This window comes from Drosophila biarmipes, chromosome 3L (assembly GCF_025231255.1).
Source record: "Drosophila biarmipes strain raj3 chromosome 3L, RU_DBia_V1.1, whole genome shotgun sequence".
NCBI lineage: Eukaryota > Metazoa > Arthropoda > Insecta > Diptera > Drosophilidae > Drosophila > Drosophila biarmipes.
This window is the reverse complement of record NC_066613.1, coordinates 11,970,920-11,996,284: the sequence shown is the minus strand read 5'-3', so window position 1 is coordinate 11,996,284 and position 25,365 is coordinate 11,970,920. Positions and strand designations below refer to the sequence as shown.

At 45.0% G+C, this 25,365-nt stretch overlaps 7 protein-coding genes across 7 annotated transcripts; 3 read left to right on the top strand and 4 right to left on the bottom strand.

Annotated features, from left to right (window-relative positions):
• Positions 1–7,378: 7,378 nt before the first annotated feature.
• On the bottom strand, positions 7,379–8,339 carry LOC108028761 (serine protease 1). Its single transcript, XM_017100734.1, has 2 exons — positions 8,050–8,339; positions 7,379–7,987 (listed from the first exon to the last, which is right to left on the bottom strand). The coding sequence occupies exons 1-2, from the start codon at positions 8,304–8,306 to the stop codon at positions 7,429–7,431; spliced, it is 816 nt and encodes a 271-aa protein (XP_016956223.1). The 5' UTR covers positions 8,307–8,339; the 3' UTR covers positions 7,379–7,428.
• A 979-nt stretch (positions 8,340–9,318) lies between these two features.
• LOC108027996 (brachyurin) lies at positions 9,319–10,399 on the bottom strand. The gene has a single exon (XM_017099623.2). The coding sequence runs from the start codon at positions 10,397–10,399 to the stop codon at positions 9,446–9,448; it is 954 nt and encodes a 317-aa protein (XP_016955112.1). The 3' UTR covers positions 9,319–9,445.
• A 1,253-nt stretch (positions 10,400–11,652) lies between these two features.
• Positions 11,653–12,609, bottom strand: LOC108028547 (serine protease 1). The gene is made up of 2 exons (XM_017100447.2): positions 12,336–12,609; positions 11,653–12,267 (listed from the first exon to the last, which is right to left on the bottom strand). The coding sequence occupies exons 1-2, from the start codon at positions 12,593–12,595 to the stop codon at positions 11,715–11,717; spliced, it is 813 nt and encodes a 270-aa protein (XP_016955936.1). The 5' UTR covers positions 12,596–12,609; the 3' UTR covers positions 11,653–11,714.
• Positions 12,610–13,236: 627 nt separating this feature from the next.
• Positions 13,237–14,204, top strand: LOC108028546 (serine protease 3). Its single transcript, XM_017100446.1, has 2 exons — positions 13,237–13,505; positions 13,563–14,204. Exons 1-2 carry the CDS (start codon positions 13,246–13,248, stop codon positions 14,116–14,118), a joined length of 816 nt encoding a protein of 271 aa, XP_016955935.1. The 5' UTR covers positions 13,237–13,245; the 3' UTR covers positions 14,119–14,204.
• Positions 14,205–14,328: 124 nt separating this feature from the next.
• LOC108028548 (serine protease 1-like) lies at positions 14,329–15,242 on the bottom strand. Its single transcript, XM_017100448.2, has 2 exons — positions 14,980–15,242; positions 14,329–14,925 (listed from the first exon to the last, which is right to left on the bottom strand). Exons 1-2 carry the CDS (start codon positions 15,237–15,239, stop codon positions 14,367–14,369), a joined length of 819 nt encoding a protein of 272 aa, XP_016955937.1. The 5' UTR covers positions 15,240–15,242; the 3' UTR covers positions 14,329–14,366.
• Positions 15,243–15,738: 496 nt separating this feature from the next.
• Positions 15,739–16,621, top strand: LOC108027995 (serine protease 1-like). The gene is made up of 2 exons (XM_017099622.1): positions 15,739–15,998; positions 16,063–16,621. The coding sequence occupies exons 1-2, from the start codon at positions 15,739–15,741 to the stop codon at positions 16,619–16,621; spliced, it is 819 nt and encodes a 272-aa protein (XP_016955111.1).
• A 1,126-nt stretch (positions 16,622–17,747) lies between these two features.
• Positions 17,748–18,676, top strand: LOC108028068 (serine protease 1-like). Its single transcript, XM_017099709.1, has 2 exons — positions 17,748–18,010; positions 18,071–18,676. Exons 1-2 carry the CDS (start codon positions 17,751–17,753, stop codon positions 18,627–18,629), a joined length of 819 nt encoding a protein of 272 aa, XP_016955198.1. The 5' UTR covers positions 17,748–17,750; the 3' UTR covers positions 18,630–18,676.
• Positions 18,677–25,365: the final 6,689 nt, after the last annotated feature.

Sequence of the window (25,365 nt, the reverse complement as noted above, 5' to 3'; positions counted from 1 at the left end):
ATTGCGTGAAAATTCGCTTCTTTTGTCTCTGTCCCCCAGGAGGAACAAAGGAAACTAATTTTCCTGAAATAATTGCTCTCATTGTTGGTTGAGCACCAGCTTTAAGGCAACCGAAAAAGGGTCGCCCTTTAAATTGCCGGCAGAGACGTATGTAATACACTTATATATAAATGTGTATTACGTATACGTAATGCGCTCACCCGACACACACGCTTATTAGACGCATTTCCGGCTGCGACAACGACAGCCTGAACAACAATGTCCAGTCCTCTCGGATGCGAGGAGCATGCAGCTTGCTCATCCAGTTGCGTCGAAAGGGGGCTGGTAAGAAAAGGACCCGAATATTCATCAGGGTGCGACTACGCCTCTGGCCCAATTGGATGGCGACACAGCTGGGGTCAAAATTGAGGCGGAGTCTGAAGAATTCGCGTTTTGGTTTTTTTATATAAATGTGCTTTGGATGCTAGGTTCTTTTTCATCCTTGCTTAGCCTCTTCTTAGGTAAATAGTTAACCGAGAATTCTTTTAATTTTTAAGGGGTAAAAATTAAAGTTTTTTAAGATATATATTACTTAATTTCTAAAAAAAACCTTTTTTTCATTCGTGAAAAATACGTACGAACGCACATTAAAAATTTTTTTGTAATAGATCAACAAATTTTCTTAAAAACCCAAGTGCCAATATTTTGTCTTCAGCTGTAAGTGTATGTTAGAGTCCTTAGGAAGGCATTTGAAATGTCCCCCAGCGAGCGCTCTCCTTTGACGAGAAAAGGAAAAGGACGAGAGGACGACGACGACAAACAAGATTGCAGCAATAAAATTTCGACAAGTGAACAACAAATGATAAACGAAGCAGCAGCTTGGGATAAAAAGCAGCAGCGGCTGCGAAAGGAGCAGTTCCCCGAGAGGTCAGTTGGGTTCTTGGGGAGCACTTGAGAGGCTGGTGGCTGGCCAAGGACTCCGTCCGGCTCACTTCAGCCGAGCTTGGCCCTCTTCGGAGCAACCATCTAATGTGAGCCGCATCAATTACGCTTCCACTGGCACTCGGATTGTGTGTTTTGGCTGTCGCTATTCGCCCAATCCAATAATGTCGTATCAGGCACTTGAAAAAATATACTTTCCAATCTAGTTAGAAAAGTTTATGGAGTGACCGGATAGAACATATTGTAGTGCCCTGAAACTTGCTGCAAGAAGCCAGCTAAAGAAATTAACTAAAGATACAGGTACAAATTGGGAAAAGAGATATAGCTTCTTTTGGAATAATTAGAGCGGATTTTTTATTGTCATGGTAACTTTCATCAGTAAGTTATTTGTTCGCCAGATCTACTTTTTCCAATGAAACTTTTGCTAACAGACTTAAATACTTTTTCTTTTTTAATATCAACATCACATTTAGAATGACTTATTAATTTGTCTTTCGTATAATGGACATCAGCTGGAGAAATCGCATCTAACTTTGGTATACATGAAGGAAACTCGTCACTTATTTTTTGGCAGTGTAGCAGAGATCGGTCAGTTGAGCTTTTTGTGTTAAATTGTCATGAAAATGTCGCTGTGCCTGCGGTCAGCTCAAGGAATCCGTCTCGGACTGCTTGTTGGCCAGAATTAATGACCACTGTCTGGCCCAGCTGACCCGCACCACCCCCTCTTCTCGGCCCCGTCGCTGATGACTTATCACAGGGAACTATGTCTATTTCCTGCTATAATTCAAATTGCTTTTGGGGATGTCAACAGCAGCCGCCTCATTAATCATGCCTCCCGGGATGGTCTCACACTGCGTATGAGTAATGTGCTCGCTAGCCACCTTTTTTGTGCAGGTTCCCAAACTTGCCAACAACTTATCGCCTCATTTTACATCATCCCATTTCCAAGATGTTGCCCAAACCCCTGGTGGAAATGCATTGGCAAAGTTTGATTTTTATTCCTTTTTTCAAAATGCAATTTGCCACTGCACTTGGGTGGCAAGTAGAGATGTTTGCGTGACTCACGTCTGAGGGCGGCCTCCCTATCCTGTCCCCCAGCGCTGTGACCTAAGTTAACCCAGGACTTAGCAGGTCCCGGGACTTGGTCAAAGTTTTGTGTTGCAGTTTGTCAACTCGTTTTTAATGCGCGATGTATTGAAAAAGTTTGATTAGGGAACAGCTGGCAGACTAAGGAGCTCCTTCCAAGTCTCGAACTGCACCTGAGTGCAATTTTCAACCAGAAAACTTGATAAGGAGGGAGCTTAGCGCCGAAAGAGTGACGGAAGGTGGTCCTGAGCATTGCACACACGCCCTGTTGTCCCGATACAGTGGCGTCGACCAACTGTCAATATTCTGACACAAATCCGGCGAACAGACGACAAACACAAGTGGCCAGCATTAAATTTTATGCGCAGGGATCAAACTAAGTTATTATATGGGGATACATAAATGTATATGTGTGGATATAATGTGTACAATGTACATATCGAGTTGGCTGGGCAAATATTTGAGAAAAACGCAGAGCGAGGACAATTTTTGCTTTCTCCGTGATTTTCTATCAATAAGCTGACGGCATCCCGCCGGCTTTTGCATATGAGAAGGCTCAGTCTTTTTCCAGCTCGAAATATATAAATATAAATTCCTGCCATGCAAACAAATCCTTTTCGATAGATTGCTTTTGGCTCTCCTCTTTTTTTCGCCGCCGTCGCTTTTATTATTGTGTGCCAACGCCAAGGATTTTTGTCTACTACGACAATTGGATTTCCACGGAGTGAAGGACGAAGTCGGGTGGATTTTTCCGGGGCGAAACAGGAACGTGTCCCCACCGGAGATGGTACTTGTCTGCTTATTGGCATTGGCACATCCGAAAAAATGATTCCGCTCGGGCCGTATCAATGACTTCTGAATACTCGCTGTGGATTCCTGCCATTGTTGCCGGCGTTCTTGGCATCGAATATTGCAACTTTCCTTTGTATATTTGCGTGTCTTGTCTGCCAGAATTTGAATGCAGTCTGATGCTCTGTCCGGGGTGCGGGAGTAGTTAATATCCTGTGTAGATTGTCCATTCAGTCGGGAATGCCTTTTGTGCGGGGACTTCATTAATGCCTGAAATTTATGCGATCCGCTGTTGAAATATTTCCGCACTCTGCTGGATGTAATGTTTGCCGCTGTTGTGCCGGAAAACATACAACTACTCATCAAATTTTAGTATGCAAATATTTATATGAATATGCAGCTGGGGCTGGCAAATGCTTTATGGCTTATAAGCGTTTTGTTTGCCAATATTTTTTCGGTACTCTGCCTTGTTGTAATTTCGGTTTATTGTTTTCTATATATTTTTCTGCTTGAACGCACTAAAAGCCACTCCACTGGCAGTCAGGCATTCAATCCACCTTCCTTGCGGACGGGTTTCTCCCATATTTCCTCCTCGATGCCGGCATTTGTTTGCTTTATGTCTTTATTTTGTGCCCTGCCGGAGGAGCAGAGTATTATTATTTTTTGCCCTACTCTTGCAGCCCGTCCTCTCCGTTTTTTACTGAGTGATGGCTCTAGGTAATGCCAGGGTGCAGGGATGCCTGGATCCACGGAGGATGGGGCATGGGGATTTCGGTGAGTGCTCTCCGAGCGGCTTTGCATATGGCCGTGAGTGGAGTGTGTGGACTATCTACTTGATATGTGCTCGGAGCTTTTGGGGAAATTTCCAAGACCCGGAGATGTTTCAATTATTGTTACCGATTGCTGGCTTGCTGGCCTAAAAGCAGACGCACTTCTTTAAGTGTTCCTCGAGTTCTATATTTGGAACCCGGAGAGTAAGCCATTAACTTTTCCCGTCAATCAATTGTCACTCCCAGAGGGAAAACAAAAGGCGGGCGGGAAAAAAGGAAACATGGAAACAAAAGGCACGAGACCATGACAAGACATTTTACTTCCATGTGAATGAAATGAAATTAAGAGAAAAGGGGATGTGTTCCCTGTACATCTTCGACAGAGGGAATGCGGACTAGGAATTGCTCTCACAATTGATTTTGTTGCGCAAATTACTCGAGTAACTTGGAATGTTAAGATACTCACAATAGACTCATTTATCAGTAGGAAAGTTACAGCCAGCTCTGGCTGATAATTTGGTGTGGAACTTCTATCACAATCTCTTATAATCTTCGACCTTAAAGGTTTTAAGATATCAGAAAAACCCCTCTTTTGTTATTGATAAAATTGCGATAAACTCTTTCTACGAATTATATGAATTAAAAAACACATTTGGGGAAAAGGTATTTCAGTGCTAAAATTAAATACTATCTTATCAATGGAATAGTGTTGGAGAAATTGAATGAGTTGCATGAAAATACGGATTATCTTATCACCAAATTCGGCAAATGACTTTCTAATTTCGAGAAAAATAAAGACCAAGTAATGCTGTTTCCCAAAGGGGAAACTTATAGAAAGCGTTAAATAAATATTTATCCAAGAAGGCTTAAAGTGAAATAGGAAGCTGCAGTCTCCCCAGATCATCTGGAGAGCCCACTTGGAGCAGAACAAGTAATGCCACTCCATCAGAAGTCAGGGAAGAAAGCAAGCCAGCCAAAACTCTTTGTCTCCGGGTCCAAACAAAAAACCAGCGAACTTTGCCGTCAAGTCATTGTGGTGGAAGCTGAGTGAACTCGTTTCGGCGTTGGTGGTTCAAGTGGAGCCACCAGCAGGGCCACACCAGGACCGAAGTGTTGTTTGGATTTCATTATACAATTATCTTGTTACCAGAAATAATGGTGTCGAGCCGGGCAACATGCCAAAAGCATTCAATGAGCCCGATGCGCCTTCCACTTACCCCTCGGTGGGTGGTTGGCCCGTCAGCCAGTCAGTCAGTCACCCAGTCAGTTATCCCGAACCGGAGCAAGCCCAGCAGAACGCCCAACCCAATCCCTCCCAGATCCACACACTCCCACATGTGGGGAAGCCGGATGCTGAGCGCGTTAGGAAAAGCAGGAAGTCATTAGCCGAAAAAACTCTGGTGATGGCGGTTCCATCTGGGGTTGCTCCGGCGGGGAGGAAAGAGCCAGTAATGCGATAAATAAATGAAAATGTTTGAGTTAAATGAATTAAGTGTGCGATACCCAGTGTCTGTGTATGTGCCAGTGTTTTTTGTTTGGTTTCGGTATGGGGCTTTTTTGTTAGAAACACTTTCTGTGTTGGCCTGTCATCGCAAGTGACTTGGGGTTGTTAAGTGCCAGAGCAATAGTAATCGTTGGGCGCTTAATTAGCCGAACATCATTCAAAGTGTCACAGGCACACGGCGAACCAAGGGTTAAGAATATGCCAGTCAAAGTTGGTCCCAAGTTAAGTTATTTCCCCAACTATTCTTTATTCAACGGAACTGTACTTTGCAATGATGCCAATTTCCGCAAAGTGGTGACCCAAAAATTCTATAGTGATGCCATGCACGTGCTTGTTACAATGACATCAATCTCCATTTTGCATTACATTTAATTTAACTAGTTAGTTAAGAAAATAATATTAATTTAGAAAAGCTGCAAACCTATAATAACTAGCTGACCTAAAGGGTAAAGTCAAAGTTCCGTGTCTGATTAACTTATCTACCATTTTGTTGGTCATGCTGAGTGTAACACATCATCATAAACATCATTACGACTAAAACTATCTGAAGTCGGTCTCATTTCCACCATGTGGTGACCCCGAAAAGCTGAGTTTGCGAATTTGCCAGCGTCTGATTTCCTTTTTTTGGTTTTCTTTGCGGTTGGCTAATTCCGACTCCACTTAATTAATTATGTAGCCGAATCATGGCCCCACCAAAAATCGTTAATTAAGTTGATTGCTTTGAATTGGCTGGCATTTATTAGCCAGGATTGCGTTGTTGACTCGCCAGTCGAAAAGTCCCGTCGCCCCACCCTTTTATGTGGCCATAATTGATGAGCTGACAGTTCGTTAATTGGTTTTGCTCTGTGATTAGAGCTCCATACGATGCGGGAATTGATTTTATTAGCTGCCGCATGAAAGGGAGCTAAATATTTAATAGCTGCGAACTGGGTCAGAGGCCAAGGGTCTTGGCCCAAAGGTGCCAGGACATAAATAAGTAAATTGAAGTCAATGCAAATTCCGGCCACCGGATTCTCGTCTCTGCCCGCAGGCTGGCAAAATATTTTGCCAATAAAGTGAATCAAACAAAACCACTTGACCAACTGACTGTCATTGGGAAGCCAACGAAATGTCCCAAATCGAGGTTCACTTCAACCAGCAGGGAAATGAAGTTTGTGGCCAAGAAAGGGGCGAACTCTGGGGCGTTCAATCAGAGCATTGCAACTGGCCAAAGTGGATTTTAACTAAAAAACTTTGCCCATAAACACTCGTCATCCGCTCTCGGGTTGACATTTTAACTAACTTTGCCTACACTCACATATACCCATTGTGACAGCTATATGCAGTAACTTCTGCGTTTTTTATTCGGGGCTATGTATGATATTTTGTCATATCTAAACCACAGAATACGAGTGCAGGAAACTTTTTGTGCTGTCATAAATTTCCGCAATGCAAACATTTATCAGCACGACTGGACCCCTTAACCCTCGGGTGGGAGTTGGGGGTCTCCCGTTCCCGTTGCCATTCGCATTCCCTTATCCACTTTCAAGCTCAGCTGCTGCTATTTCCCTGACTGACTTTGTTATGTCTCTGGATCTGGTTTTTGGTTCCTGTTTCTATCTGCGTCTCTGCTTTTTGTTGAGTAAATGCTTTTTATGCGAAACCGCAGGACCATCTGGTCGGGACTGGATTTTAGGCACCACCTGCCATCCTTCCACATGTGAGCTCCGTACACTGCCGGAAAGCACCATGATCAAGTCCTTAAATTACAATTGATGGCCTGAAAATAATAAGTGCTACAAATAAGGCAACAACTTTCGTCATTTATTTAAATGCCTCGTAATAATTCAAGTGTTGACATATTGTCTGCGTTTTTCCTTTTGACTTTCAATTGAGCGAAACTTTTCCTCGTCCGTATTTTTTCCCAGCTGCCTCTGAAGTTTCCTGCTTTTATGTGTCGCTTGGCAATTTAATGAATTTTAATAAGATCGTTTTTGCCAAGAGGCAGTAACAGCTTGGCCACGAGGACTCTCAACTTTCAGTTTTAACTGCCGACTTTTGACCTTAAGCTTTAAGTTATGAATAACTTTTGGTAAATAACTAAAACCTGCCAACCATTTTTATGGATTAGGGTTCAAGGACATATGAGACTTCCTTAATTTTTGCCCATCAAAAAGTCGAGGCGATCTATAAATATTAATCTATACAATTTATAAAATGATTATCTATATGATGCAATAAACTTTGGAAATGAGTTCCCAACTGGCTAAAAATCAAGGCTCTTAAGGTATTAGTTGGTGACTATTTCGACCATTAAAAACAATTAAAGTTCGTTAGAATCGATTTTTATTTTGCGAAATGCTAGTTCCCAATGGCTCCTTACAGGCCAGTGTTGGACTTGATCCAGGTCAGGTAGCTGGTCACACGGGTGAAGGCAGCGGGGTAGCCCTTCTCGCAACCGGCAGCGGCACCGAAGGAGGTCAGACCGATCTGGACCTTGCTGGACTCGAGGACCAGGGGGCCGCCGGAGTCACCGTTGCAGGTGGACTTGCCGTTGGTGGTGGAGACACAGATGTTGGTGGAGGTCACGATCGAGGTGCCGTAGGTGGCGGCGCACACGCTGTTGGTGATGACGGTCAGCTGGGTGTACTGCAGGTTGGTGGCCACGGAGCTGGACGAGTCGCTGGTGCGGCCCCAGCCGGAGGCGATGGCGGTGTCACCGGCGTAGGTCGAGTAGGAGCTGGCGACGGCTGGGAGCTCGACGGCGGAGATCCTGCTGCTGTAGCTGACGGCGGGGATCTTGATCAGGGAGATGTCGTTCTTCAGGTTGGAGCTGTTCCAGCCGGAGTGGATGATGATGTCGGAGCTGGAGACGGTGGAGCTGACCTCGGGGGAGGTACGGACGGTGGCGCCCAGGTAGACGGTCACGGACTGGACTCTGTCAAGGAGCAAATATAGGGTATAAGGATTGGGTCATCCTCCCGGCCAAAGGACACTTACCCATCGGTACAGTGGGCAGCGGTCAGCACCCACTGGCTGCCGATCAGGGAGCCACCGCACCAGGCGCTGGACAGAGCGCTCAGCTTCAGGGAAAGTCCCACCTGGTAGGGGAACTGGCCAACGGCGGCGGCGCTTCCTCCGGTGATGCGGCCCTCGATGCTGCCCACCACGGGCATCTCGCGGCTGCGGTGACGCAGCTCCGGCTCCGGCAGAGCGGAGGCGGCCACGGCCAGGGCAAGGATGATCAGGAACTTCATCTCGGGAACTGTTGTTTGTTCAGTCAAAGGAACTCAACTGGTCTTCCAAGGCCCGCCGGGGGTCTTTTATAGTGGAAAAATCGCGCCCGAGATTAGGTTGCAATTCACAAATAGAGCCCTCGCGATTAGATAGTACCACTGAAGTCGGTTCGAACGGCCTTATCTGCCGAGATCTTTCGCAGAAGATATGAATGAATGTACTTCAGCCATGCGGCCGCCAAAATTACTTTCCCAGTCCTCTAGTATTAATCCCGATTCGAATCTAAACCTCAGGTGGATTTCCAGATCCCACCGGTGTGCTATCGGGAGCCGAGCATGAGGTTGCTAATTAATTTGATTAGTTTTAAACAAACATGATATATATATTTATAAAATTGGCAAGGGTTTGCTTTGCTCTTCAGCGCGTGACGTGTGCCGGTTGCGTATCTTAGTAGTGGCTACTATCTTATCGTCCGTCTGTAGGGAGAGCAGTGGTAAACCCATAGTTAAGAAGGGTTGACGGTTTGTTTACCTTCGCCAAAGGTCAAGGAGGAGGACGTGAGTTGGTCAAGACCGCCGAAAGCCCTGTTTTGACAGCTGACTTTCCACAGAGTCCCATAATAAAACCACAAATCATTCGGCTGTTTAATATTTGCGCATCGGGACGCTCTTTTCGATTTACGATTATAAACAAACAGAGTTCAGTTGTTTTCGCAACCGCAGTCGTTCTTTATCATCGCTGGCCGCGTGATTTGGTGACGCGTTGGACTGACCACATCGCTGCGGTTAATAGCCAATTCGGATGGCCAATTAAAGGCGATTAGCCGCAAAGGGGAGGAGGTCTGTAAACGATAAATCAAGCCAAAGAAGAATTCAATTCACTGGCGAATTCGTCAGCAATGTTTTCCGTACATTCCCTAAGATTTCCTTTTTATTGAGCTCCCCAAATTGACTTGGTCCGCTGTAATGCCGAAATGTTTATTGTTATTTATCGGTAACAATTTCCATTCAAGGGAGAACAGCCACCCATAAAATGGACCATTTTCACCTTCCCTTCTCGACAAGAGCCCGTCTCGGTTTCATTGCTCAAATTGGTTTTATTGTCTGGCCCGACTATATTGTTTAGCAATTAATGGCCTGCCATTAGGCGTTAATTGCATTTAGTTGGTCATTGCCGTTTGTTGTCGGATCCATGGCAAATATGCGGTTATCCTGGCGTAGACAGTGGGCGACCCCACCTCGCAGCCCTCGGCGCTGCCGAACGAGGTGACCCCAATCAGGTAGCTGACGTTGCGCCAGTGGTAGACCAACGGTCCGCCGGAGTCGCCGTTGCAGCCACCTCGTCCATTGCTGCCATCGGTGCACACATGGCGCGGGGTAACCAAACCGGGCAGAAAGTAGCAGAGACACCTCTCCTGGCCAATAACCCCCACATCCAGGTACTGAAGGAGTCGCGTTTCGTTTCCCGGCGAGTCTCCCAAGCTCCCCCAACCCGAGAGGGTTACACTTTTGCCTTCCAAATACGCTTGATGCATAAACTCTCCAGCCAGCTCGATGGGTTGCACTCGATCGGAGGCCATAACCTTCCTCGGCAGCCGTATCAAGGCCAAATCATTGTATCCCCCAAAGCCCAAGTAGCCAGGATAGGTTATGAAATCCCGGTGAGTGACCAAAAACTCTTCGGCAGAATCTCTCTCATCTGCGAACCTGGTGGCACCCGAGTAAATCCTAGCCCCTATGCCATCGATCAAACAGTGGGCTGCGGTCAGCACGAACTGAGGGGTGATGAGGGAGCCACCGCACTTTACGAGATCACCATTACTCTGCTGAATCACCAGACCCACTTGATAGGGAAACATGCCACGTGCGGCCAGTTCCCCGCCTGCAATTCGAGTGTTTACTGGGGAGGTTTGGTTCTCCTCCGCCTCGAACTTCTCGCAGCGAAGACGCCAGTTCTCATAGCCCAGCTGCCAGCGTCTCTCCATGAGGGTTTCATCGTCATCCTCAGCAGGAGAGTTCTCTGCAGGATCTTTATAAGAGTCCAGCCAGGATTCACTTGATACAACTAGTATTAAAAGAAGGAGGCAAAGAGGGGCCATCATTGGAAGCGTCATCTTATCACTGAAAAGGACAGAAAATAATATGGGGACTCGCCTTTAATCGTGTTTCTTGACCCTGTATTGAGGGAACTCTCCAGTCTTATAAAGAGGTTGCTCTTTTCCCATTATCAAAAACATATAATGTTGAATGAAAACGATGAATGGAAGCGCTTCACTCCTGGTTTATACCCCGATATCTGATTTCTTTGTTGGTTGTAATGAGACTTGGTTGTAAGACTTGGCTCGGGCCTGAGTGGGCTCTTCATGTGAAGTACTGGGGTTGTTGTTGTTTTGGCTGGTGTTTTTATAGCCAGCGATTGCGGCATCAAAATTGCGTCAACGTCTTGGTTTCGGCACGTGTCCGATTCGTCTGTTAATTGAATTTGCTGGGGCCAGTGCAAATTAAACCTCCGGAGTGGCGGGAAGAGCAGCAGATGTTTGGCATTCAATTCCTCAAGCTCCCGTGTAATTGCCGCACGTTTCGACGATTATGTTGCTTAGGATGGGCCTTCGCCTCCCTTCGGCCCAGTGCAGTTTCCTTAATTGCTTTCAAACCATTCATTTTCCCGGGCCCCTCAGTTGCATGATTTCTGTCTTGGCCCCGACGCTGGCTATAATGTCTGGGTCGGGGTCTTTATATTTATTGACTGCCGTTTTATCAGCGCTTAGTTTATTATTTGTTTAATTTACTGCACCCCTTCGCCTGCATTTCGACACATGAAAAGGCCATTGATAAAGTTCCGGGAGCTTAATGGCTTTGGGGAATTCCGTACCAAGGCCCAATATCCGTCATTTAGTTGTATGGTGATCTTGAAGTACGTTTTTAATTATGATCGTAGGTTGTTGGTTTTAGGGGAAGAAAAAATATTTGCTTGCTTAATATGTAAGATTACTTGGAAATCAGATAAGAGAAAAATAGTTTTAAGTGGGTAAGAGCTTGTACTTTTAATTGATTGGTTGACTTTGCTTTAAAGTTATTGATAGACGGCGCCTAATAAAGCTCGTAGGAAAGCAAATGATCACGAAGAACCCTCATAAAATAAATATTTCATATTTAACTAATTAATTAAAATTATTTAAGAACGTCAGAAGAACCAACATTATTAAAACTCGAGCTTTCAGTAAGACTTTTAAAAAGAAGTTGTTGTTCGTAATAAGCATCTTAAGTAGATTTTTATGAAATGCTAACAATAAAATATTTTTCTTTGTTTAATTAGATTTTCTTTGCTAGCGCGTTTCATAAGTTGCTCTATTAAAGTTCCTCAGATTAATTAAAAACATGTTTTTTTAATTTTTCAAAGTAGCTTGCAGTTTTTTATTCTCTCAAAGCTTAGATACCGGCGTTGGTCAGGATCCAGTTACGGAAGTAGGACACGTTGGTGAAGGCAGCGGGGAGTCCAGCCTCGCATCCGCTGGCGGATCCGAAGGAGGTGGCGCCGATGAGGGTTCCGTCCAGAGCCAATGGGCCGCCGGAGTCTCCCTGGCAGGTGGAGGCCTTGCTGCTGGTGTCAACGCAGATGACGCGGTCGGTGACAATCAGGGATCCGTAGGTGTCCTGGCACACGCTCTTGGCAATGACCGTCAGCTCGACGTACTGCAGATCCTTGGCGACGGCGGTGGCAGAGTCGGAGGTAAGACCCCAGCCGGAGGCGACGGCGGTCTTGCCAAGGTAGGTGGAGTAGGTGGCGCTGACCGCGGGCAGGGCGATCTTGTTGACGGCGGCCGAGAAGGAGATGGTGGGGGTCTTGATCAGGGAAATGTCGTTGCGGATGGTCAGAGCCAGGTAGCTTTCGTGCTGGATGAAGTCCGAGCTGGCCACGGTCTGGGTGAACTTGGGGCTGGTGCGGACGGTGGCACCGTAGTTGATGGTCACGCTGGCGGCTCTGCATGGGGTAAGAAAATGTCTCCTTAGCAAGGATTCGATCCGAAGGAGGAGGGTGGCGAAACTTACCCGTCGGTGCAGTGAGCAGCAGTCAACACCCAGTTGCTGTCGATGATGGAACCACCGCACCACCAACTGCCGGCAGAGCTGGAGAAGGCTAGTCCCACCTGGTAGGGGAACTGGTCGGCCACGGCGTCCTTGCCGTTGGTGATGCGCCCGGTGATCGATGGGGTCGAGATCCTGTCACGGGGGTGGAGAGGAGCGACCTTGGGCAGGAGCCCAGCGGAGGCGGAGGCCAGAGCCAGAACCAAAACTACGAGAACCTTCATGTTGTTGCTCAACTGAGTGTGATTATCCGACTCGATTGGGCCCCCTTTTATACCAAACGCGCAGAATCTTATCTGCTTAGATGGCTGGGCCAGTCCACTCAAATGCTTTGATTACATTTCGCAGAAATTTATATCAGTTAATTTTGGACGGTTTTGTAATATATTTCTAGACTGATAAGGTTTAGAGTACGGGCACTCATTTGCTTATCGAATATTCCGAACTTTTAACTTGTGGGAATAAAATCCAATTACCTAAAAACTTTGGAGTAGACACATTTATAAAGTAAATGTGTCATAAAGTGGTTAAATAATCGTTATCTTCTTCCCTACTCGCTAATATGACTTCGTTATTACTGACTTCTTGCAGCGTAATCTGTGTAGTAAACATTATAAATAAATCATCTAAAAGTAAACCTTTGGCAAATCAAATTTATTAACTTATTCTTGGTAATATGGGAACGTAGTTTCCCCTATTGATGTTACGCATTCGTGAGGCATCCATGATGTTGACAACAGAATTTTGTAAACCCTACTAGGTCGGTGGGATTTATAAAATTTACAACTCCTTTTTTCCTATGTTGATAAGAAGGCAGTATAAAATGACCCTCATTACAAGGTAATTTTCACTCGATGAAGTGTAATCGATCAGAATGAAGGTCTATGCAGTTTTGGTCTTAACTATTGCCTCCGTTTCTGCGGGTTTTTTGCCTCAGGATGTTGCAGTCCATCCTCGAGACAGTATTGCTGCTCCATCTATTGAAGGACGAATTACTAATGGAAATAAGGCGGCTACGAACCAGTTTCCCTACCAGGTGGGGCTCAGTTTTACAAGCTCCTCTGGTAGTTGGTGGTGCGGGGGCTCCATCATCTCTAACACTTGGGTTCTAACCGCTGCTCATTGCACCAAAGGGTTGGTAATCATTTAATGGATATTACTTCTTAAACTTATATAATATCTCATTATTAGCGCATCTTCCGTGACCATCTACTATGGTTCTACCGTTCGCACCAGTGCAAAGCTGAAAAAGAAGGTCTCTAGCTCCAAATTTGTCCAGCATTCCGGTTACAAGGCGTCCACTTTGAGTAACGATATCTCTCTGATCAAGACTCCATCTGTAAAGTTCACGATTGCCATAAATAAGATCAGTCTGCCCGCCATCGCCAGCAGTTACTCCTCCTTTGCCGGACAGACTGCCGTCGCCTCCGGATGGGGCAAGACCTCAGATTCCGACAGTTCCGCTACCTCTAACCTGCAATATGCCGAGCTCCAGGTTATCAGTAATGCCGTCTGCCAGCAGACCTTTGGATCTGTCATCACTAGTGGCGTGATCTGCGTGGCTTCCACCAACAAGAAGTCAACCTGCCAGGGCGATTCTGGCGGTCCTTTGGCCCTGAATGGTAAGCTGATTGGTGTCACCTCGTTTGTATCCGCGAAGGGATGTGAGAGGAATACCCCAGCTGGTTTTACTCGCGTGACCAGTTACCTGGATTGGATCAAGAGCAAGTCCGGCGTGTTTTATTAGGGGATGTCTATAAAGTTCCCCCACTGATTAATAGTTAATAAATAAAGAAACTGGAAATATATTTTAATTCCATGAAGCATTTATAATCCTAGCCTATTTCATTCACTATAGCTTTTAATATTGGGAAAGAATTCATTGAATCGCCTTTAAAAGAATCAACAAACATTTATGATTTTTTAATAAAAAAAGGTGTTGTATATTTCAATACTCATTTTATTGTTGCAAGAGGTTACAGAAGTAAAGAAGCTCTAATCCGAAACTCCGGAGTTGCTCTTGATCCATTCCAAGTAGCTGGTCACGCGGGTGAAGGCAGCTGGCTCGCCAACCTCGCAACCATCGGGCGATCCGAAGGATGTGATACCGATGAGGGTGCCATCCAGAGCCAGGGGGCCGCCGGAATCTCCCTGGCAAGTGGAGGTTCCCTTGGGGGTGGCCACACAGATGACCCTGCTGGTGACAATCAGACTGCTGAAGGCCTTCTGGCACACGGAGTTTTCGATGACCGTGAGGTCGGTGAACTGCAGATCCCTGGCCACGGCGGTGGCCTCATCCGATGTAAGGCCCCAACCGGAGGCAACTGCGGTCTGTCCAACGTATGTGGAGTAGCTGCTGGCGATGGCGGGCAGGGCGATCTTGTTGATGGAGGCCGAGAAGGTTACGGCCGGAGTCTTGATCAAAGAGATGTCGTTGCGGACTGTCAGGGAGATGTAGTTGACGTGTTGGATGAAGTCCTTGCTGGAAACCGTGTGGGTGAACTGCGGGCTGGTACGCACGGTAGCTCCGTAGTAGATGGTCACGGAGGAGGCACTGAGAATGCAAAACTAAGTCTCAGAATCTTAGTGGTGTCTGCAGGTAACTTACCCGCTGGTGCAGTGGGCGGCGGTCAGAACCCAGGAGTTGTCGATAATGGAACCACCGCACCACCAGCTGCCCTCCGATCCTGTGAAGCTGAGTCCAACCTGGTAGGGGAACTGATTGGCCACGGCGTTGTTGCCGTTGGTGATGCGACCATTAATGGAAGGAACGATGGTCCTGTCCCGAGGATGCACAGGAGCGGTCTGGGACAGGAGCCCAGCGGAGGCGGAGGCGATGGCCAGAACTAAGAACACAAAGACCTTCATACTGATGGTTGATCGTACAATGAATGCTTTCCCCTCCTCAACGAGACTTTTTTATACTTGCTGTAAGGGTCTTATCTAGAGATCGCTGGGCAAATCCCCACGATCCGATAGAACTTCCAGAAATTTTCAAAGGGAAATGCCAAACCACCTAACTATGAACAGATAATCTTTACGCGCCTTGGACATTGATAGTAGCTGTAAGGCCTTTAATATAGGAGAATCTTAATTTTATTAATGGATCGTATTAAAATAAGTTCAGAGTATATTTACATGAAAAATTCAGGTTTTCTCGTTGGTTAAACTTGAAGAGTAAGTCAAATTAAAATAAATGGGATTTTCCACACTTCAATCTTCAGGATGTATCACTGCTTTGGCCATAATTTACAATCAGTTTAATGAAGGGGGATTTGCCCATAAGTTAAGATCGATAAGAGCTCAGAAAGGTATATAAACCTCAGAACAAGTAATATGATTCACTTACTAAGCACTAATGGTCACCATGAAGGTTTTCCTGGTCTTTGCTCTGGCTGTTGCGTCCGTTTCCGCTGGGCTCCTGCCCCTGGATACTCCAATGCATCCTCGCGACATTGAAGCAGCTCCATCCATCAATGGTCGAATTACAAACGGAAAAAACGCAGCGGAGAACCAGTTTCCCTACCAGGTGGGACTCAGTTTCACCGGCTCTTCTGGCAGTTGGTGGTGCGGAGGTTCCATCATCGCAAGTTCGTGGGTCCTTACGGCTGCCCACTGCACCAAAGAGTGAGTATCCTCTTTGGATGGATTCCTTGAGAGATTTTTATGTTTTCTTTTTCTTATCATCCAGTTCGTCTTCCGTAAAAATTTATTATGGATCCACCGTTCGCACCAGTCCGAAACTGACCCACACGGTTTCCAGCTCCAACTTCCAACAGCATGCCAACTTCGACTCGGCAACCCTAAACAACGATATTTCTCTGATCAAGACCCCATCGGTTGCCTTCTCGGCTTCCATCAACAGGATTGCTCTGCCCGCCATCGCCAGCAGCTACTCGACTTACTCGGGACAGACTGCAGTGGCCTCCGGATGGGGCAGGACCTCCGATACCACCACTTCTGTGGCCAAGAACCTGCAATACGCCGATCTGACGGTGATTGCAAATTCAGTGTGCCAGCAGTCCTATGGAAGCAAAGTGGTCAGGAGCGGAGTCATCTGCGTGTCCTCGGTCAATGAGGTCTCCACCTGCAAGGGCGATTCCGGCGGTCCTTTGGCCTTGGACAGTAAGCTGATCGGAGTGACCTCCTTCGTTTCCTCCAAGGGATGTGAAAGGAATGCCCCGGCTGGTTTCACCCGCGTTACCAGCTACTTGGACTGGATCAAGAGCAACTCCGGAGTTTCGGCTTAGATTTACTTAACTTCTGCAACCTTTTGCAAAAATAAAATCATGATATCCTGAAATTTGTTGTTTCTTAATTTGCACGAAAAAAGTGTTGCATTTAAATATTAAATGAACTTTAAAACTAAATGGATACTAAAGATACTAAATGGATTATTAGTTGGGAAGTCAACATGGCAGTGTCTCAGAATCTCGAGCCTCGTGAATTTGGTTGGTTTCAAAGATTTGTTTTAGGCAAATTTGAGTTGAAAGAGATTTCTGTGCCCCCTTCAAGTTTTATGAACATAAAATAAAGACATTTTTAATGAGCGCCCCTAATGAGCATTAGGAAAAAAATGCAAAAACGTTATTCTGTGATCGTTACTACAAGCATTTATTACTATTGCATTGTATTCAGTCGCAAAGGTCTGTGTGATTTTAAAATTTTTTATCAATTGTGGTATTTTGTCACCAAATACCACAAAGTTAGTTCTACAAATAACGAAAATGTTTTTTCATAAGACAAGAAAACAAAAAAAGATTGTCTTGAAACGGAATGCTTAACTTGGTAAATATTTTAAGGAACCCATTTAGGCGGTAACACCGGAGTTGGTCTTAATCCAGTCCAAGTAGCTGGTGACACGCGTAAATCATGGTACATAAGATGGATTTCAACATTACTATATATAATTATAAATGAATCTTATTATTATTTATTATGAATCTAAAATTATTTATTAATTTTAATAATAATTTCCTCATTTAAATATTTTAATTGGACAATTTAAATACAAAGATTAATCATAGACACACAAGTTTCTCAGTAACACAAGGATATAAAGTTAGCATGAATTAGTATTGAAAATGCGATTTTAAAGCTTACATAATTTGAAAACATTCAATTAACCATCATTCAATTAACCATCATAAAATATTTTCCTAAAGGGGGAAATGCCCAAAAATCATCAGATTTTTATGGTATTAGGAATCGAATACGATGGGGTTTTAGCAACGCAAATTGCTTAAGGGCAAAACACCAAGTCGCATTTATCGCTTTTGGGATTCGCCCAATATGTCACAGCGATAAGCAATCCCAGGATGGTGTATAAAAGCCTGAATTAGCAAAGGAAAGGCATTCAGTCAACGTACTACGATCAACATGAAGGTCTTTATCGTTTTGGTTCTGGCCATTGCCTCCGCGTCCGCGGGTCTTCTGCCCCAGACACCGCTAGTGCATCCTCGTGACAGGGTGGCGAAGCCATCCATCAATGGTCGCATTACCAATGGAAAGAATGCAGTGGCGGATCAGTTTCCCTACCAGGTGGGACTCAGCTTCCTCGGCTTGAAGGGCAGCTGGTGGTGCGGTGGCTCCATCATCGACAACTCGTGGGTGCTGACAGCTGCTCATTGCACCAGCGGGTAGGTTTCACTACTGGTAACCTAAAGAATGATATAGTTATTGGCAACTCCCGCTTGCAGAGCCTCCTACGTGACCATCTACTATGGAGCAACTGTCCGTACTAGCCCGCAGTTCACCCAGACCATCTCCAGCTCCAACTGGATCCAGCATGCCAACTACATTTCGAAGACTGTGCGCAACGACATCTCCCTGATCAAGACCCCATCCGTAACCTTCTCGGCCTCTGTGAACAAGATCGACCTGCCAGCCATCGCCAGTAGCTACTCCTCCTACGTCGGCCAGACCGCTGTTGCCTCTGGATGGGGAATGACCGCCGACACGGAGACCTCTGTCACCAAGAACCTGCAGTTCGCGGATCTGACGGTTATTGCCAACTCCGTGTGCCAGCAGACCTTCGGAAGCTTGGTGGTCACCAGCAAGGTTATCTGCGTGGCCACAACCAATGCCATTTCCACCTGCCAGGGTGACTCTGGCGGCCCTTTGGCTCTGGATGGCACCCTCATTGGCATCACTTCCTTTGGAGCTGAGGACGGCTGCGAGATTGGTGCCCCGGCTGCCTTCACCCGGGTGACCAGCTACTTGGACTGGATCAAGACCAACTCCGGAATTTCGGCCTAAAAATGTACTTGTGAAAAATTAAATAAAATTACTAAGTGATTGACCCCTCTAAAAATTGTTCAGATTACTTATTTTATATTCTGAATTTTTTGTTATATTTTGTACTACCTACGAAACAAATTTGCATCCCATTTTAATTCTCAATACTTGTACTTTAACAGAATGTATCCTAGCACTTAAAGAATAAGTTAAAATTAAAAAATGCTTGAGTTGTCTAAAATGGATCTTAAACCCCATTTGATAGGGTTAAATGTTAATCATTTTTCTTTTAAATTCAGATCTTATTTAGAAAGAACAGAGGTATGTTTATAAATTACCCTTATCGTGTTGTAGCTGATTTATACTTATTGGCCCTTCAATCAGTCAATTAACGGCTATAAGACTCCAACACCTGGTAATTCCCCTTAAAAGTGTAAGATTAAGTTTCCGGATCTTTTTAGCTTATCTTGTAGAAAGCTAATTCTGTGTCTATACAAATCTGGCTTCTTATCAATTTATGGATTGGGAAATTTTCAGTTTAAGCTACAATTTGTTTAAGTGGGCAATACCCACACCTATCTTAACTTGTCCAAATACACAACGATTTCTTGAGGGAATTTCTTTTGCTAGTTAGATTTATGAAGTCGTATAAAGTGCGCTTTATGATTAAGTCCCAAACTTTTCCACAGGTTGTTTTATTTTCGGAGCAAGTCTATCCGCTCAAATAAGGCTTTCGATTTTATTATTTAAGTTATACTTTTGTTTCGAATCGATTTTGCAACTTATATTTTCTAGAACTCTGTTTTGCCTGAACATATCTATTTTGTGCCTTCTCGATTTGCTGCGGGAAATGGCTGCCGAGTACTTGAGCATTGTTTGACTTCCCTCCAATGGCGGCCACATCATCGAACTTTTGTTTGCTTTTTGTTCAATTTTTATTAGATACCATTTGTTTGCGTGCCTGGATGTTCTGCTACTTGAGCCGAAGCGTCTATGTGGGTTCGAGCTCTGTTTTTATGTTTATGCGGAAATCTGCAGAAATTGTGTCAATATCAATAAAATTAGATTAGTATCGACGGGGACGCCGACGAGGACGACGACAAACAAGCAACCGAAGTGTGGCAGGCAACAAATAAAGTCCCTTCCTCCTTCTTCCGCTTTCTTCCTTAAGCCAATTTCATGTGTTGTGGGCTGCTTCCGCTTTCAGGCTCACTTCCGGCGCGTCTGTGTGTGTATGTGACAACTGTTTAAATGCCTTGAAATTGTTGCAATTTTGATTCATCCCAATCGGGTAAAGTTTTCAAGGGGGGCCAAAGGCAGGGGCCCCACTTAATCTCAGTTAATTTCCTTAATGGAAAAGTTTTTCTCAGTTCTTTTCATTCATTCTCTCCCTTTTGACTAGGCTCAAAAATTGCTTTTCACTTAATTCTCCTACTGCTGGTGGGATTTTTATGTCGGAACCCAATTTTCATAATGCGCAAATTAGAAAAGTTTTGCGCTTGAAGTTCGCCCTGCGAATTTCCGCCATTGAATTGCCACCCGACTTAAAGCTGCTTTTCCCTATTGATTTCGCATTCAAAACATTTACGTGGCATTATCGCAGGGCTTTTCGTTTCCCCCGCCCGCGAGACAATAAACAACATGAACAATTGTGTCTCCATTTCTCATCTGGTGGCGTAATCTTTTGAATAAACACAGCCGTGGCGCTCCAACACTTTCCACCCGATGTCCAACTAAGAAAAACATTTGCACAAGGAGCTCGGCGAGAAGCGGGTAGACCCTGAAAACCCGGGAAACCTGGAAAAGTCAGGAATGGATGGGGAGGGAGGTCTTCACTCCGCGCCAACTGAATCACGTGACGAATGATTGAGTGCACTTCTGTGTGCGCTTTTTCACTTAAAATGTGCGATTTCAATCACTAAAAGCAAAGGTACACATCGGAAAATCGAATCAGCCATGGCTGATGGAGTTTCTGGAGTGGCAACCGCCGCCGCCGCCTTTTTTGCCGGTCGAAGGACCATTAACCGCAAGGTGGGCAAAAACAAAAGACATTCGCAGTGCATTCGAAAGCGGAAGCGGAAGTTGGCAATAAAAACGCTGAAACAAGTTATGTGCAAAATGTCCGGGACACGTGATGGACTTTTCCCCTTAAAAAAAGCTGAATGCCCGGAGAGCTGGGGTCGGGACCTCTGCTAAACATTCCGCACATCAAAAACGACGCGCCACTTAACAAATCCCAAGTTGTCGTTGCGTGCCACGTGACTGGCGTACAAAGGCGGCCAAAGGACTCTGGCAGGACCCGAAAACAATAGCTCTGCTTTGGTCCGCCGGAATGCCTGGCCCGCTCGTTACTTTATGGCCAGCCGGCAAAACGCTTTCACGCACGCCCGCCCCTCCGCCTGCCACGCCCCCCTTGTCCAGCTGGCGACCTGCCGCGCTTAATTTCCGCTTGTAATGGACGCACGATAAATCCTGGCAAGCGTTTCCGAATTTCCAGGACTTTCCTCGCGCGCACGCAATCGAAATATATATTTTTTAGATTCTCCTTTCCTGCGGACTGGCCTGCTTGTTGCACTAGGTTCTTATTAAATTTGTAGCTTAAAGTTTGGGCATGTGAAAGTCTGAATTTTGTTTACCTTAATAACGAGTTGAATATTAAAACTAAATATCTGTGCAAGCAATTAAATAAGACGTATCAACTTAAATCCAAAAATATATTATTCAATTGACCAAATACAAAGGCATTCAGTTAAAATTTGTGTATCAAGGTAGACAATTTACATTAACCCATTTCATAGCCATTTAATTTGAGCATGAATTTATTCTAGCATTTTTTTTATCAGTGTAAACTTACGGTAACCTTCTTTGAAAACGCAAAATACTTATCTAATACATTCCCCAGCAATTTAATTTGAGCATGAATTTACTTTGACTTTCATTAAAAGGTACCTCAGTCCTCAACTTTCTCCAGACTCCTCCCGCAGCCCCACTCCCTTCGTAGGCCATAATTTCCAATCGAAAATCCTTTTAACTTGCAACCGCAATGTGCCAATTGCCAGGGCCATTTTTATTGTCGCCCGTCGTTAGTCAAAGGCTAAAGTCGGTAACAACTATTGCCTGTCTCGTCGGAGGGGTCTCACCACCCACCCACCCATTCCCGCGCAGTCTTCACCTGAGTTAGCCCACCTGTGCGTGTCGCCTAAGCCGGCGATAAGGCGAGCACATTTGGAAGGACGAACCCCTTCGATCCGGGATTCGGTGCCGGGATCCTGGAATATCCCGCACTCGCTACGTGCCTTTCCTTGTGGCTGCGATAAATTGCTATTGGTTTGCAGTTGGGCCAAAAGGTAAAGCTGCTAATTTATTAGCCAAAGCGACAAACAAAGCATAAATAAGCACGGGCTGGGGTTTCGGTGGAGGTGTATCTGTAGTTGCCATCCGTCTGACCTTAAACATTCGATTCGCTTTCGGCCATTCCGGCTTTAATGTGTGCGAAAGTGGCATATAAATTTCTATGGGCCGTAAGAATCCGCTAAGCTTCTGGCTTTTCAGCCAAGTGCCACGCCCACCCCAGGGCGTTGTGTAAGTGTGTGAGTGTGTGTTAGAGCCAAACAATGGGAAAGCGACAACGACAACGCATATTCAATAATGTCGCTTTCAACTTTTATGCTGGCAAAATGCAAAAATCTGCAGTCAGGGGCGTGGAAAAGGGGCGCAGATAGCGCAAGTTGGCTAAACACATTCATGCATTTTACAATGTTGCCAAAGCCCGTCGGACTAAAGTTCTTGGCTGTGAACAATAGAAAAACGAATTAAACAAAAAGCCAGGCCAGCGGTAGCATTCACATAAGTATATGTCGCAATGTGCACTTGAAGAAATTTGGTGGAGCTAATAAAATAATAGCTATAAAATAAATATTAATAATTACACAAAGTGGCCTTGCCTAGTAAATTTAATCCTTGAGTTTAGATCAGAAACGAAATATACAATTGTCCACTTATTATAATTAGCAAATAAGTAAAGCATTTATTGCTCAAATTGTATAAAAATGTGGTTTCTAATTTTCAGAACCGATGTTTGAAAGCTTGATTCAGGATCTATGGTGATAAAAATGACCGTTTTTACCCCATAAATCTAAAAATATATTTGTATGCTTAATAAACTGTAATACTTTATACAATTTTTTTCCCAGTGTATGCCACCGTTCGCGGGTGTATATGTGCCCTACAACAATAAGCAGAAAGGCAGCAGCTGCAACAATGGCGAACAGCAAAAATGAATGCGAGTGCGAATCCAAGAGAAAGCCGAGCAGGCACGCCAAAGCCCTCTACAGTTGCTTTTACTGGCTTTTGTTTGCCCCACCACCTCCGACCTGCCACACCCTCGGAGGCGCCGCCTCCTTTTCCCCCCGGCCACTACGCCCCCCGCCCCTTTGTTGCCGCTGCATTAGCAGCCATAGTGCATTAATGTTGCACGCCGAGCACATGTGTGTATGACTCTAGATGGGTTGGCTTACTTGGCTGGCAGCTCGCAAATAAATGTCGGGCATGCTAAGCAGGATTTGATCAGACTCCGATATCTGATGTGCATAAATGCGAGCCAAGGGGGAACCGATGCCAGTCACTGGGGTATTGCCATTCGGAAAGGCCAAGAAAAATATAAGATTTCTACGAAATAACCGGCATTTAATTTGAATATTCGAGAAGCGAAAGTTTAATATAAGGAGGGTAAGGAGGGATTTATTTTCGAATGTTTAAAACCTAAATTGGAGTTTAAATAGCTGTTCATATGAATATTCTTTTAATTTTCACACTTTAAAGCCTTTAAAGGAAATATTAAACTCATGCTGCTTTTAAGCACGGTACCCAGTAGCTCGAATTGCATTTCCACTGCTCCCACTTTATGTCCTTTGTTTTATTTTTACGCTTTTGCACTTTTTCGTGCCTTTTCCTCAGCGGCACTTATAGTTGATCGAACTGTGTCGGCAAAGTGTGTGATTTGGAAAAGTTTCAAGTGGCAGGGCAGCCGTCACAACTCCGGCCACTGCAGGTTCCCCTCCCACCCGGCCACTCGAAATATGTTGAATCCTGGTCAATAGCATGCAATTTGGGTTAGGCAAACAGAAAACAGGCAAACACGAGCACACACACCAGGGGCTGGGTTCGGGTGTGGCCAAACATTATGGCATAATCAGCAGGGAACTCATCCACAGGCAGCGTTACTGCGTCGAGGAGGCCACGTCCGCGTCTGCTGCATTCAATTGGCCAGCGGCACTGGGCGAACTCTGTCTGCCAATTGGCCAAAAATGCCACAAAAACATATTTGGCCACGCAGCAACGTCAGCAGCAGGACAAACTGCTCCTGGGTCAATGTTGATGTTGATTTTGGACATGAGAGCCAGCTGCAGCGGCAGCTTGGGCCATAAAATCAGGCAGTCAATGAGCCGAATAGCCGAAATGGCTGTTATTGTTATTGCCGCAGCCCGGCAAATTAATGAGGTGTCCTGTTCGGCCATCAACTCCATGCATAATCGAACTAGGACTCCGGGCAGCAGTTTTGTAATTGAGCCTGTCGGGTGAGATACAGTGTACTCGCAATCTGAATAAATAGCTGCCATTTCTGCCGTAAAACATTTTTGTTTGACTCATAGCGAGAAGTACATTACAAAATAGTTCTTATGAATAAAGTATTCTCAAGAAAAAGCATTACAAGAAATTGTGATATTTAGATGGATTTATGGAATAACTCTACATTTCAGAATTTGATTAAAAATGCACCTTTTTAGTGTTTTTTCACTTGTAGTTCAGTTAACTGAAGTCGTACAGCAGAATACCAACTGATTTGAATAGTGTCCTAAAAATGCTAACGATTTGCGTAGCTTTGCAGAGCGATTTTCTTATTTTTTGTGAGGGTTTAGTCAGTTTTTAATGCCACCAATGACAATTTTGAACTGTTTGCTTTTTGTTATGTTAAATATTTTCGGTTTTTCCTGCTGAGATACTGGATAATAGGTACTAAGATTTTTAAATCAGCAGTAGGAAAAATAAATCCGCCGTAAAACTGCAGGCAGGCACTTTAATCCCGGCATCGCATTATGTTTAGCATCCTTGTAGTCCTCTTTCATTCCCGACAGTCCCCAGACAATATTTGCATGAGAACTGCTACTGACACTTGTACATATTCTTGCCAAAAAAAAGGAGAGGAGGCTGGGCGGAGGGAAAACTTTTCTGTCGCTGCTAGTTCTTTTTTATTGTTTTCTGTAATTTTTCGTTGGCATTGTTGGAGTTTTAATGACGACCAGGACTGGCAATTGTCGCCTTAATGTCAGCCAAGGCGACATCGCAGACACGGGATGTACGGGAACTCTCCGAATCTTTTAAGTTTACATTTTTATGCGAGTCCCCGGGTCCGACTGCCAAAGTTACTTAAAATGCAAGCCTAACAAGTTTCGGGCAGGATTGGGCAAATGGTTTTTATTTCCGAGCAGGCTGCAGGCGCTGAAATCCATTTGGGTGGTTCTCCCCGAAAAGTTCGTTTACCTCGGAGTCATAAAGCACTTATTGCTCATACGCCATGTGTTACGCTTTCCAGCGAATCAGAACTTTCAAGACATCGGCAAACACTCTCACTCTCGGCGCGGCATCACAAACATTTTTAATTAGCCTAATGAAAAAGTTCAGACCAAAAGAAAATCCCCTTTCTTACTTTTTATATAATATCTGCTGTGGGTTCGGTGGTTCCTTAACAAAGGACAGC

What these genes read in the sequence shown, in the direction of transcription:
- LOC108028761 (XM_017100734.1), bottom strand. Translation starts at nt 8,306, where the DNA reads ATGAAGTTCCTGATCATCCTTGCCCTGGCCGTGGCCGCCTCCGCTCTG. An exon ending in GCTGCCCACTGTACCGATGG is followed by an intron (nt 7,988 to 8,049) that starts GTAAGTGTCCTT and finishes GCTCCTTGACAG; the next exon opens with AGTCCAGTCCGTGACCGTCT.
- LOC108027996 (XM_017099623.2), bottom strand. Translation starts at nt 10,399, where the DNA reads ATGACGCTTCCAATGATGGCCCCTCTTTGCCTCCTTCTTTTAATACTA.
- LOC108028547 (XM_017100447.2), bottom strand. Translation starts at nt 12,595, where the DNA reads ATGAAGGTTCTCGTAGTTTTGGTTCTGGCTCTGGCCTCCGCCTCCGCT. An exon ending in GCTGCTCACTGCACCGACGG is followed by an intron (nt 12,268 to 12,335) that starts GTAAGTTTCGCC and finishes TACCCCATGCAG; the next exon opens with AGCCGCCAGCGTGACCATCA.
- LOC108028546 (XM_017100446.1), top strand. Translation starts at nt 13,246, where the DNA reads ATGAAGGTCTATGCAGTTTTGGTCTTAACTATTGCCTCCGTTTCTGCG. An exon ending in GCTGCTCATTGCACCAAAGG is followed by an intron (nt 13,506 to 13,562) that starts GTTGGTAATCAT and finishes TCTCATTATTAG; the next exon opens with CGCATCTTCCGTGACCATCT.
- LOC108028548 (XM_017100448.2), bottom strand. Translation starts at nt 15,239, where the DNA reads ATGAAGGTCTTTGTGTTCTTAGTTCTGGCCATCGCCTCCGCCTCCGCT. An exon ending in GCCGCCCACTGCACCAGCGG is followed by an intron (nt 14,926 to 14,979) that starts GTAAGTTACCTG and finishes TTGCATTCTCAG; the next exon opens with TGCCTCCTCCGTGACCATCT.
- LOC108027995 (XM_017099622.1), top strand. Translation starts at nt 15,739, where the DNA reads ATGAAGGTTTTCCTGGTCTTTGCTCTGGCTGTTGCGTCCGTTTCCGCT. An exon ending in GCTGCCCACTGCACCAAAGA is followed by an intron (nt 15,999 to 16,062) that starts GTGAGTATCCTC and finishes CTTATCATCCAG; the next exon opens with TTCGTCTTCCGTAAAAATTT.
- LOC108028068 (XM_017099709.1), top strand. Translation starts at nt 17,751, where the DNA reads ATGAAGGTCTTTATCGTTTTGGTTCTGGCCATTGCCTCCGCGTCCGCG. An exon ending in GCTGCTCATTGCACCAGCGG is followed by an intron (nt 18,011 to 18,070) that starts GTAGGTTTCACT and finishes TCCCGCTTGCAG; the next exon opens with AGCCTCCTACGTGACCATCT.